This window comes from Astatotilapia calliptera, chromosome 11 (assembly GCF_964374335.1).
Source record: "Astatotilapia calliptera chromosome 11, fAstCal68.1, whole genome shotgun sequence".
Lineage (NCBI taxonomy): Eukaryota > Metazoa > Chordata > Actinopteri > Cichliformes > Cichlidae > Astatotilapia > Astatotilapia calliptera.
In genome coordinates, this window is record NC_137432.1 from 34,572,770 (window position 1) to 34,585,980 (window position 13,211).

Genomic DNA, 13,211 nt, shown 5'->3' on the forward strand with positions numbered 1-13,211 from the left:
GCGGTCGATCTGTCTGTGTATCAGAAATGGGGAGGGAGGAAATCCTCGTGGGGTCTGCTGTCTGCAGCGACGCCGAGACCCTCTGAGGGGAACTGGCGTTAGGCCTTCCTGTCAGCAGGCCTGAGGTGGAGACCACTTGCTCTGCTTCTATTTCTGTCGACTTCATGTGATTATAAAACAATTAAGTACTTAGGAGCCGACTCTCAGTTCATTACATCCCCCTTGTTCTTTCTTTCTCTCTTTTCTGCCTCCTCCCACACCAAAGTGCGGACATATGAGAAATGTAGAAATCACCTTCTCCTGCCGCTAATTGAAAGCCACACTCCTTGTATGAGAAGCTAATTTAAAACACGGAACTAATTCGAGCTGAAGGATATATTCACGGCGGAGTAGTTTGTCTTTTTGTGGTCACCTCGCAGCAGCTGTGTAAGTAGCTCTTTACGTCTTGCATGTAAATATTAATAAACCACCTCAAAGCTGAGCTCTGTACAGAGCTGAATGCGAGCTGTCTGTGCGCAACAGGAAAACGCAAGCAGTACCTGTGACAGCGAACACACACACAGACCAAGGGTGAAACCGGTCACTCTTAAAAAAACATTTCTGAGAAAACAATGAGCACCTCTGAGACAGCATCGAACCAAATGATGACACATTGCGCTTGTATTGTTAAGAAAGTGTAATATTCTGGGTTGGGTTAGTGGAATCTGTAGCGCCTTTTGAAACTTATTTGCCCACACACTGTCAAAGAAATGTCAGTGGCACTAAACAAGTCAAACGCCTCCCTTTTTCCTGAATTCATTCATGATAGAAAAATCAATTCTGCACCAAGTGCTGTGCTCTTGTTTAGAAAAGAGGTTCGCTTTATTTTTGTGGCTTTTTTTTTTGCTACTCATTTAACTGCTTCTTGGTTTTGCACGGCATCTACTGTACAACACCCTTGTTTTCATTTTTTCTCTGCACATGACATATTTTTGAGGTTCGTCTGCGCACCCACACTGATGCAGGCGTGTTTTGACACGTTTCCTCGACAGATTATTAAATCCTCTTCAGCCTCTAATAATACTATTATGTTTATGTGTGTGTGTTTTTTTTGTTGCGCGAGACACTTGCAGAAAGAGCTCAAAGTCGAACCAGTGACAGCGCTAACCCCCATGCTGCGTCTGTGTGTTTGCTCAGACTGGATCCGCAGACTAATTTGTATTAGTAACCAAATAATCGCATTAATTCCCATTAGAAGCATCACAAGTGGTGAGCATGAAGACATCACAACACCTACGTAGAGTAAGTGATGGCGCTGCCGCTTCGCTTGACACACTAAATAAAGACGCCTCTCGATGCTGAGCCAACAATAATATATTTTCTTATTCATTTTCAGCCTTTTCTCCCCCTTTTGTGTGCCAATGATTAGTATCCTTTTAAATGAAAGGCACATAATACTTCATTTCTTCAGGGACGTGTGGTTTAAAAAGCAGTGGGCCAGATATGATACCACTGATAAGTGTGTTATGGGAAAAAAACACACGCGGTACCTGTGATAATGCACACACTGAGGGTGAAATATATTTTAATATTATTTAAATATGAGGTGTCTCTTTAGCATCCAGTCTGTCATGTCATTTTTCATGATTTCTTTACAAATGTAGCCATCAGGCACAAAATCCTGCCTGAACAATTACACTTGTGTACATGCATCTCCCCAACACAAAGCCACACAAGGCTTGTAAAAACCCACCTTGAACAGAGCTAAATCTGCATTCAGCACATGATTATAACACCGCACAGCTAGTATTTTTAAAACGGCTTTCTGTGTTTCAAAACCCATTTTTCCCTCTTTTCTGTGTGATACAAAACGGTATATGTTAATTGATAATCAGCAGTGTTGATTCAGTGGTGCATTCAGTGCAAATCTGTGCCCTTCTGGATGTCAGAGGGTTTTCACAGCCACGTCGGTGCCAACCTAGCTGGCAGTGCCGGCACCTGTTGGCGGTGCCAAGGCCTGGCAGGGGTTATCGATGCTCTCTGATGGTGCCCGACAATCACAGTGGAAATGACTGCGGCTGCTTGCGTCATGCCAGATAGAAAAGAGCATTTGCCGACAATGGCTCGCTTTCACCATCGCTCCTGTTTTCCGGATGCTGCTAACGACGGCCAAGGAAGAAAAAAACTGGTTAAAAAAAAGAAAGAGAGAGGAACGGGAGCCGCTGCCGTGAACATCATGTAAAACATGTCAAACGTGGAAAACATGTCAACGTGCAGAACGTTGAGTAGCAATGCTGTGCAAGCCGAGGTGATGCAAAGCAATCTGCTGAAGAGAAGGTGTGGGTGTAGGGGGGCTCCAGCCTGTCAGATTCATGTTAGTACAAATCACAGAGAACCTGAAAAGGAGGCGCATGCATGCACACACACACGATATTCATGATTATTATTTCTATTCATGAAAAATAAAGTCAAATGTCCTTTACTTTCATGTATCTATGATGTGGTAAACTTACAAATAATCCATTCGTGACTTTTATGTCTTAAAGGGCTTGGTGGAAGTCTTGTTGCTGAATAATATGAATCTCTGAAGATGTATAAATAGTATTTACTCCACAGTTTGGGTCCTTTAACCACACTGCACACCACAGCTGGGTTTAATGCAAGTGTTGGCAGCTCACTGAAAACCAGAGACTGGTGGAGATAAGAATTGATTGCTGAATCTTTGAGTGACAGCCTCTGCACGTGAATTCAAACATGCTGGGGTCGCATATCAGCATTTTCAACAACTCTTCTACTTCCTGTTAAAAAAACCACATACGACGTGGGACCCTTTTAAAATGCAACCGCCTCCTCAAAACTTACACCTCACACTAACTAGGTGTCAATATTGCAAGACGTTCCATCTCAGGTCCGAAAGGTGAGTTTCACGTTGCATTTTTTTTTTTTCCTTCCCCAAAAGTCTTTTTTAGAGATGGTTGGCGGGGGGGGGGGGAAAAAAATTTTTTTTTTTTTTTTTTTTTTTTTTTTTTTTTTTTTTTTTTTTTTTTTTTTTTTTTTTTTTTTTTTTTTCACAACCAGGGGGGTGAATGAGAGGTGTAACTGTGATGCATCACTTCTTCCGTGATTGTTTTTTTTGATCGGTTCCAGGTTTGGCTTTATTTTAAAGACCTCCAGGTCTTTCCCTGCCTAAAAGAAGCACTTTATGTAAATTTAGAACCATTTTCTTTGTCGGGCTTCTCTGACTGCCGTCACTGGCTAAGCTAAGATGCTTACAACTGCCGGGATGCATTGTTTATGAAACAGCAGCTTTGTGTGAGACGATTTGCAGTCTTTTTTTTTCTTTTTTTTTTGCGGGGATGAGCTTTATCAACCCTGCAAACACATCGTAAGTCAGCATGTAGCATTATGTAGCACTTCATGCACACCTGACCTCCACGATCGACAACATTCAGGTTCTGTCGATGTGATAGGTACACACACTTCCTGTTTTCTGTTGGTTTCCTGTTTTTGTTCTTGCACAGCCTGGACAGACGTGCTTCTTCATTTCTCTTTGATGTACACACTGGCCTGATGACAAAGCCACACCTTATGTTAAGTGTGAAGAAAAGCACGCTTTTTATGAAACAAGTGTCCCCATGCTTTCATTTAATGTGCAAAATCTATTTCCCCATGTATTCTCAACGCTGAACTTTGCCTCACACACTCCCCCATCTGGCTCTTTCTAGGATCTAAAGATGGAGAGTCAGATATGCCACCCCTCACACCATGTGTGGGTGTGTCCATCATTAAAATGACCTTTTTCTCATGAAGTCAGAGTGAGGATCTTATTATTGGGTCACCTTAATGGTTCGGTAAAAACACCAGATCAGGCCTTTATTGACAATACCAACAGATTAACTTGTGTGATGTTTTGGCAGTTCGGCCAGCAGGGACTGGTTTGAGAAATAATTACAAAATAATGACAATAGCTTAACATCAGCCTGTTCAGGGTTTTTGTTGACAATATCAACAGAGATTAGCTCATCTAATATTTTGGTCTAACTTGCAGTGGAGGTAAAGTTTTAGCACATATGGGAAGACTGCTGAAAGCTAAATGTTGAGAGAGGGAAATGAGAGATGTGGCAATGAAGACTGCTTTTAAAAAAAAAAACTGTATTACTTGTACTATTTACAAAGCAATAAGTCAGTAATAGCCCTGAGAAATCACTAAAGCTTAATATTCAAGTTGATAAACAACCAACGTACATATTAATACAAAAATATGAGTCTAAATTGTATATTATTGCTGTAAGGGTGGAAAATGTAAATAAATATATTAATATGTAGTCAGTTTTTATTTGAAATAAAGCTATTATCTGCTTTTTAGACTTATATGTGTAATTTCTTATATTACTTTGTAGCGTATTTAGTTTTATATTTTTATTTAGTCTTTATTTAACTAGGAAAATATGACTCTTGAGATTAAAAATATCTTTTGGAAATGTGTGTCTGCCAAGATAAACATCAGCACAATCAACTGTGATCAGTAATCCACACATGGAATAGGAACATTATAGGTACTTATGTGTATGAGACAAAGCAAAATGGTTAATGTTAAAGCTCAGACCTAAAGCAGGGTCAGTTATGGTCAGTCATCATATTTGCATCCTGAGGTCATTTAAAGTGGCCTTAAATATATTTGGTGTATGGTTTGGATCAAACTCCAAACAATATTTCTACTCTGCAAAAATTTATTTTTATTCCTAGTTATGAGATTATTTTGGAGTTTTAAATAAATGGGTTTTGTTTTTTGCAAACACAGCATTTGTTAAATTTTTTCTCACTTTTACGTTTTGCTTTCAGTTTGTCTCAAAGGGCCAGCCACCTTACTTATTTTGCTATTCTGACTTCATCTGGATGTAGATTAATTTGTCAAACAAAAACTATACATTTGGCCCAAAGTAAAGTCCTGAAATAAATAAATAAATAAAACACATCATAAATTAAGGTATCGCGCGCGCGTGTGTGTGTGAGCATCTGTGTGTTACTCGGTAATAAATGCAGGACCGCCTCACTCTAATCAAGCTGATTAAAAATTCCTGCGCGCACAGCCGGAAATCGCACCACCGTTCCTCCCCGTTGTGTGTGTATTAGTGAGTGTGTGTGAATGCATGTGTGTTTATGTGTGTGTGGTTTCGCTCCCGGTCCACTTTCTCCACTTTGTCTCCGCCAGGACTTTTCCTGCCTGAGATGCGGAGGAATAATCTGTTTTGATTTTAATAGGGAAGGCTGCTGGTGCTGGTGGTGTGTGAGGGGATTATTCCTCTTATTTTCTCTTATTCTCACACACTTTACACCCCATCTCCTGCGCTCTCTCTCCCACACACACACATCCCCATCCTTTCTTCTATTTTTTTACCCTATTTTTTTACCCCCTCTTACCACGCCATTTGAAATGAGGAGGAGAGAAGGAAAGCAGAGGCAGCGGCAGCACCAGCAGCGAGGAGAGGAGAGGGGGGAGTGATGAGTCAATACAACTAATAATTTAATGGGGACAGAGAGGGAGAGACGGAGTGAGAGGGGGAGAGACAGAGAGGGAGATAGAGAGAAAGAGGAGCTCCGTCCGGACGCCAATCCCCAGCCAACAGGACACCTCCTACTATTACTATCAAGGCAGCTCTCTTATGCATCCACAGCGAGCCTTATTCATCCTCGGCATCGGAAAGTAAACCGCACTTTTTGACCCCCCTCTCCTTGTTTTATTTTGCGAACCTGTTTCGACTGTCCGCATATCGTCTCCACATCGCCTCCATGGCAAGCTCACACAGTCGCTTCTTAGTATTTTTGCTCTCTCTCAGTCTGCCGGCAGTCAAATCTAGCTAAGCCGACGCTGAGCTATTTTTTCCCGTAGTCCCTCCGTGAACACACACAGCGAGGGTTTGTTAGGTCTCGGCGGCGGTTGTTGTTGTTACAACTGTGTCCGAGGTGCTTGTGGTTCGTGCTGGCCGTACTGTGCGGCTGCCTGCTCGCCGTTTTGGATGTTGTGCTGCGAACTAAAGCCGAAGTCGCCTTCACTTGTAAGCGTTGCTAAATGTCGCCGGTTTTAACGCTTTCCGTTGCCGTCCTTTTTCCTCCACTTGGACGGAATTGGCTGTAACGTCAGGGCTGCACACTCCTGTCTCTCTCCGCTCCTGCCGCACACGCACAACCGCTTACCAATGTTCGCCTATCACGGTCCATCTCGACCTCGTCCTCCCTTGCACAGACCCGGGTTGTTGTTGTTTTTTCGCACCGCCTGCCAGTCCTCCGCCAAGAAGAGCAGGAGAAAGCATCTTTTTAAACACTGATTTTGGGAACCCCTCGCTGTCATGCACACGTAGAGAGATAACAAGAGAGGAACCGGGAGTTGTTTTTGGGGAGGGGGGGTTTCTTTCTTTTTTCCTTTTTCTTCTTCTATCTTTTCTACCCTGGCCAAACTTGAAGAAGAAGCGTTTTCCAGCCGGTGTTATATGCTCTCCAGTGCTGAAGTGCTGCGGTTCAGGTTGGTTTGAAGTTTTTTTCTTTTCTATTTCTTTTCTTTCTTTCTTTTTTTTTTTAAACTCAACTTCTCCTCTCTTAACTCCCACCCCCCTTTGAGCAGGGGCGTCCAGGATTTTTGTAAATGGGGTGGCCCAGAACAAAGCAAGGGGGGCCTTGTAGAAAGCAGTGTTTGATGAATTGATTGTGACTTGTTTTGTATTAAGAAACTCTTTTACAAAGTGGTTAAACTCTTTATTTAAGTCAAAGTCTACAAGTACTAAAACTTTAGCAGTACTTTTAGGTACTTACAGTTAAAATATTGATGATGCAGAAAAATATACATCATCTTATCATATTTGCTGATTCAATAGTGTACATAGCACTTTATTTTGCATCAAAAGACTAATTTAATCATTTTCTATATTGTTGGGTAGCTTTATTTATAATATTACAATTTTTTTATTGGATTTAAAAAAAATTGAATAATAATAAGTGGTAAAAACTTCAAAGAGTTTTTGTGTTTTAAGGTCATATAAAAATCCTGACCTGGATCCAGACTGTATCCGGGTCTGGATTCCTTTGGCTCCCTCTCTGTGGGGAATTAGTTGCTTCATTGGATGTTATGAATCGAGGAGTTCATGATCTTTTGAGTGGGGGTGGATGATTTTGCCCTTTTCACTCTTTGACAACAGCATTCCAGTTCAGTCCACCGGCACCCACTAACCACCACGAATAATTATTTTTCTGTTGTGACCTAATATTATTCATATTACTATTATTATTGATCAGATTTTCAAAGTTTGCCCGAGCACTTCAAATGATGTAGGAAGCTGTGTGTGTGTTTGTGTGTGTAAGCACACCTGTGGGTAAAGCAGCCATCCTCCATCTTTCCTTTTTGTCTCTTCCTCCCTTTTCTTTCCCACTTTAGATGACTACCCTCATGAGTCAGCTACTGCCTGTTTTGGAGTTTCCTCAAGCTGCTTTCTCCCCCCCACATCCTAAAGTTGTAAACTCATTGCTCGCCACGGGTGTTTCGCTGCACTTGCAGAATCTAAAAATAAAGTTCACACCTGTAAAAGCTTGTAACTGATTTTGTTTGTCTGTCACAACAAAATGACGGTGCGGCCTTTTGCCTTCTTTCTTTTTTTCTCCAAGCTGCGTCACGAATGGTAAGCCACACAAAGTGACTCACAAACTGAATTACGTTAGTTTCCCCTTCCGTGCGTGCTCCGCAGCACAACCTTGTTCCTTGAACTGTACTGTATTTATTGAAGTGGAATCTCCCAGCAAATTAATGTATTTGCTCTAAAACCTCGGCCTGTTTGCCTCCGCTCGCATGGGAATTTCTAGCGGGACACCCATACATAATACATGCGTTAAAAAATGGGAACATTACAGCAGCAAGATGACATCACCGCGGCCCGAGTCATCATAACCGAGGCGAATTGACAGTTACTGCCGTAATGGGTCCGTTTTCAGAGGTCTCAATTACTTAAAGGACTTTTTTTTGCTCTATAAAAATGTCCCTTCACATCTTCACATGTCAGTGATATCAACACAAAAGATTTTGCGTTCATTGCCCCTTTTGTATCACATGGCAACTCTTCATTCTCCTGCTTCTTTTATGCCACACACATATCTCCCCTGGCAGCTGATTACATGCTGTTTCTGCCTCCCCCAGGTGATAGTGAGCTGAGGTGCTGAGAATGATGGAACATCTCAGCGAGACGTGTTTGGGCAAGGAGAACTCAGAGCTGGTCAACAGCATGGCAGACGCCAAGGCCCCGCCGGCCAAGCTGCCCCGGCTGGAGCAGAACGGCAGCCCCCTGGGACGGGCCAGGCTGGGAAGCACCGGGACCAAACTCGGAGGGGTCCCGTACAAACCCACCAGCCACCTGCTGAAGACCTGCCATAAGAAAGGTAAGAAAGACCGAAACGGATCAAAAGGAATTTATTGAGAATAATTGTAAACATATAATTGTATTCTTTTTTGTTTTTTGGAGTGTTTATTGGCAAAAATAATCAATTTGAAGACTTCCCTCTGGGTCCTGGGAAATTGTGTGGCGCTTTGTGCGTTAATCACACAGGTGAAAATTAATCGCAAATCAAGTGATCAAGCACATATCCCAAATATGTGCGTCTAAAATTAGAATAGTTTCTGCTTTTATTTCTTTTATATGACAGAAAACTGAATATTTTAGGGGGGTTAAGTGTTGGTAGGAAAAACAAATGATCGGAAAATGTTTTCACTGCTTTTTTCTTTTAAGAAAAAAACTTTTTGTTATTTTACAGACAAAATTATTTTAAATTCAAAATAACCATTTACTTTCAGGCCTTATTTTTTGACATCTTTTATAGTTGTCCTTTATACACAACAAGATAATCTTGAAGGTGTTAAATGTTAGCCGCAGTGCCAGCCTGTATCAGCCGCATGCAATACAAATAAAGTATACGCAGCTCTGCGTGTATTTGTAATGACTGAGAGGAAACATAACCAATGTAAAAAGAGGAAAGTAATTTAAATGCAGTTTAAATAGGCCCCCTCCCACACACACACACAGCACCTTCCACCCACCACCACCCCTGCATGCTCTCCAAAACTCTTAAACCTTTTTACAATGCTTCTTTAGTCATCTCAGTACACACACACACACACACACACACACACACACACACACACACACACACACACACACACACACACACACACACACACACACACTCCCACTTATTTGCCCAGACAATAGCTAATAGAAAAGCACTGTGAGAATTATTCCTGTGCCGTGCTGCATAGCGCTGTGTCACTGCTGCTCTCTCCAACCCCGGCACTCCTGCTCTGACATTTGTTTATTAAGGGAAAGTTTCAGTCCTTTAAGAGCCATTGCTGCTTAAAGGGAGCCTTTACTTTGAGATTATGACATAGCTTTTTAATATAACCAGTGTCATCTTGTGAAAAACACGCCAGGCAAAGCCATCCAATATGTGAACCTTCATTTTATGATTATGTTTCTTTCTTTTTTTTTGAGTTTGAAATCCTGCAGGTTTGGAGTTGTAATAGCACTTGGCTGCGAGGGCTCAAATGTTTGTTTGTTTGGCTGGTTTGGTTTTCTTTGGCCAACAGGGACTAAGGAAGTCTTGGAATGTAGCTGCGAGAGTGTCCTCGGATGGGCCATTTCTCTTATTCGCTGCTTTTTATCTACGTGTTGCACACCAGCTGAGAGAGCCTAATTTCTCACCTTCATCATCTCTGCTTCTCTTGGCCTCCTACAACGTTTGCTCCTCCAAGCATCCTCTTTGCCCTCCCCTCCTCTTCTTTTTCCTCTCATCCTTTTTTTTTTTGTCAAATTTTAGAAAAGAGCGAAGCAGCCGAGAGAGGCGGCTGGTCAGCCACGGAGGCTTCGCAGAGGGCCCACAGTGGGCATTGTGTCCGAGCCCGAAACACTATTTACCGCAGCCCTCTCTGGGCTCCCTGGAAACAAAGCCAGTATTGATCCCCCAAATGAACCTGCACAGCAGTCTTTATTGTTAGATCTTTATCTATTAAAATCAGGGGAGGAGAAAAGCAGCTCTTTCAGCACATTCTTTTGCATCTGTTGGCTTATTGATTGTTTTGCCAGAGCTGTGTGCATCTTCTGGAATGCTTGGGATTAGAAAATATGGCAATGTTTATCATTTCTATCTGCACTTACAGCGTATGTAAAGAAACGTTCCCAGGTGGCAGCAGGTAGAGCAGAGACCTACTGAAAAAGTGGGGAAACAGGGCAACATTTACAAAGTACAGTAAGCAAAAGATTACCTCCAGTCAGTACTTTGACATAATTTTGACTTTCTGTTTTTATTCAGACTAAAACTTCAAAAGGCCAAGCCGCCCCTGTGCCCTCAAAGTCTAAATTTCACGCCTGTTATTTTAGCCAAAATGGCATATTGGATGATATTTGCACAGTTGGTCCCTTGAACATTTGACAGTCTTTGGACAAGGATTGTTCATTCCACCTAACAGCAGAGCCACTGTTGACACAGACTCGTAAACCTCAGGGCGCAGAGGTGGCTCGGGATTTGTAGCGCTGCATCATGGGAAGATGATTTTGGGTTGGCAGTCAAGGGGAAAAAGGCTAATGTGATCCCAGCACCTTGACAGTGAATAAACTGTGTATTGTGCCAAAAAGAGAGACGAGACTTTCTGTTTTTTGCGGCATGTTTGTTCACACGCGGTTAAGGTTATCATTCTGTCTAATATACAGTATATTTTTGCTTGTCACAAGCAATACCAATCAGTGCAGGCCATAGTGCAACACCTCTGCAATATTATGTCATCATCTTAAAGCTTTAGGCAACATGAAGGAATGCTACAACATTTAAAATGAATCTTAAAATGGGAATTTGGAGCAAAAAGCATCAGGGGGGAGATGATGGAAATGGAAAAAAAAGAAAGAAAAAAGAGGGCAATTTCTTAAAAGACGAAGCAAATTCTGTGTCTAAAATTATGCACCCAAGTAATATTTGATCCCTCAAGCTGATCATAGAGTTTGGCAATGGGACAAAGAGGTGAAGGTGTTGAAGGAAATTGCCCTATAAAAGATGAAATATGCCTTTGTGGTCCAAACTTGTGTTCAGAGCTTAAACCTGGATGTTCACTTCTAATCCCTCGACAGCCAACCTCAGTGTAACTTAATCATCTGCACTAAATTTTAATCCCATTCCTCTGCAAACAGAGGACTGAAGGTCAGAGTTTTGCATGTGAAGAAATGGCTTGTGTCTCTTTGTCTGCAGGCAACATGCTGCCTGTGTTCTGTGTGGTCGAGCACTACGAGAATCCCATGGATTTTGACAGCAAGGAGGAGCACGCTGAATTTGTCCTGGTGCGCAAGGACATGCTCTTCAACCAGCTCATCGAGATGGCCCTGCTGTCACTGGGCTACTCCCACAGCTCAGCAGCCCAGGCCAAAGGTAACCCCCTCACCCACTCTCATCATTGTCATCTCTTTCTTCTCTGATCTGACGCTTTTCTTTTATGCTTATCAGCGTCTTTTCTACAGCATTTTCAGACATGCTGGTGCTTGTGCACACACACACTCACTCAAACCTACAGACACACATACACTCTGTGACCATAATAGCTTACCGCCAGCAGATCTGAAGCCACAGTAACACAACCTGACACTGATCCCAGAAAGTCTCCCAGGGGTCATACGCTACATATTCCCACACAGAGGTATCCTCGCACTCTCACAGAGGCTAGCTGCACAGTAAAATGTTTACATGCACATTCACTTGAGTGCTCATATTGTATATATTTATATACATATACCCTCGGTGACAGTGGGTGGGAGGGGCAGGTGGAGGAAAGGGTCTGCTAATTGCACTTGAGCACACGTAGGCTGAGTGCGGCTGTTTCAAGGTGCCTCGATGCATGCTCTTTTATTATAGGCTGTCCATCACGCTGCACATACATACACATCCTAGGCCACCTTTCTCATGAGCAGTCTTCCATCTCTCTTTCTGCTGTGCGGGCTGCCACTGTTTTAAAAGCACTCTCAGGAAAAATTCCTGCGTGGTTGTTGCGATTTCAGTGAAAATTAAGGAAATAAAGAGCATTTATGGCACCGGAATGCTCCTGGGGGTATCTATGCGTGGCTTCGTTCCTACCGTACATGTTTACGGCTTTGAAATGAACAGTGAAAGCGAGCTTTGTGCTGATTTATTTGCTTCTGTGTCCATTGTTGTGCTTTTGTTTCCAAATCTGTGATTTTTTTTCATGCGTTTCCACATTTTGTCCATATTTATGTGTGCCTGCATGTGTTTTGCATCATCCAGGTATGATTCAGGTGGGGAAGTGGAACCCCGTCCCACTGTCATATGTGACAGACGCACCAGACGCCACAGTGGCAGACATGCTGCAGGACGTCTACCACGTGGTCACACTTAAGATCCAGCTGCACAGGTAAGCAACCAATCCACAAGTTTGGGCACATGTGCACTGGAATATTTACAGTTGCACCAGCCCAGAATGTGTGCACATGTTCATACATATTCTTACCTGAGTGCTAACCACAAAACTGTGTTTGAAGAGAACAGTTAGTCATGATCACATTAGCATTTTCCCCCCTCTGATCTGTTGCGCTGTTTATCCATCTAGATAATTTCGATGTGAGTTTCAGCGTTTTGAAGATATATTGGTTGTAGAAATGTCTGCCTTCTCATTGGTATAATGGAAATAAATGACACATATCTTGTGGTGCAAAAATGCCAAGACAATACATAATTAAACAAAACTCAGCAGCAATATGTATTTCTGGAAATCATAACCTGGTTGCTCAAAACAGTCCACCAACCTAGCTGTGAGTAGTTTCGTGTAGGAACTATTTTCTTTTTGCTGTCTACATCCGCCACGCAAAAGATTGGTGCAGCTAGCAAACAGTACAACTCAGGCAAAGGAGATACCGTCAGTGTTTATCACACTGTTTATTACATGTGCTGGTGGTGTTTTTGTCACTAGCATAAGCCTTTTGTGTCCCTTTTAGAGAGTGACACAGTGAACGGCTGAAGTTAAAAGTGTTTGGGGGGGTTTTCTGGAAAGAGAGATGGTCAACTTTTCAAATGTGTCACAAGTCCTTCAAGTAAGCAACTTGGCAGCCATCTTGAAACACATGCGGGCACTCACTTGGGTGGTTATTTTGAAGCATTTTTGTAAATAAGCGTGATTTTCAAGACTTAAAATCAGCAGTTTCTTTCAA

The 13,211-nt window shown here is 42.3% G+C and overlaps 1 protein-coding gene across 4 annotated transcripts in view; it reads left to right on the forward strand.

Annotated features, from left to right (window-relative positions):
- satb1b (SATB homeobox 1b) overlaps positions 1 to 13,211 on the forward strand; it is a 60,283-nt gene that overhangs the window by 6,478 nt on the left and 40,594 nt on the right. For 3 of the 4 annotated variants that reach the window (XM_026183864.2, XM_080308163.1, XM_026183867.2), the window contains exons 2-4: positions 8,159 to 8,397; positions 11,248 to 11,424; positions 12,292 to 12,418. In XM_026183864.2, coding sequence (XP_026039649.1) covers positions 8,184 to 8,397; positions 11,248 to 11,424; positions 12,292 to 12,418 — 518 coding nt within the window. In that variant the 5' untranslated portion in view covers positions 8,159 to 8,183. Of the gene's footprint in view, positions 1 to 5,088; positions 6,500 to 8,158; positions 8,398 to 11,247; positions 11,425 to 12,291; positions 12,419 to 13,211 lie in introns of those variants that run through there. The other variant, XM_026183865.2, reaches the window with a different exon arrangement.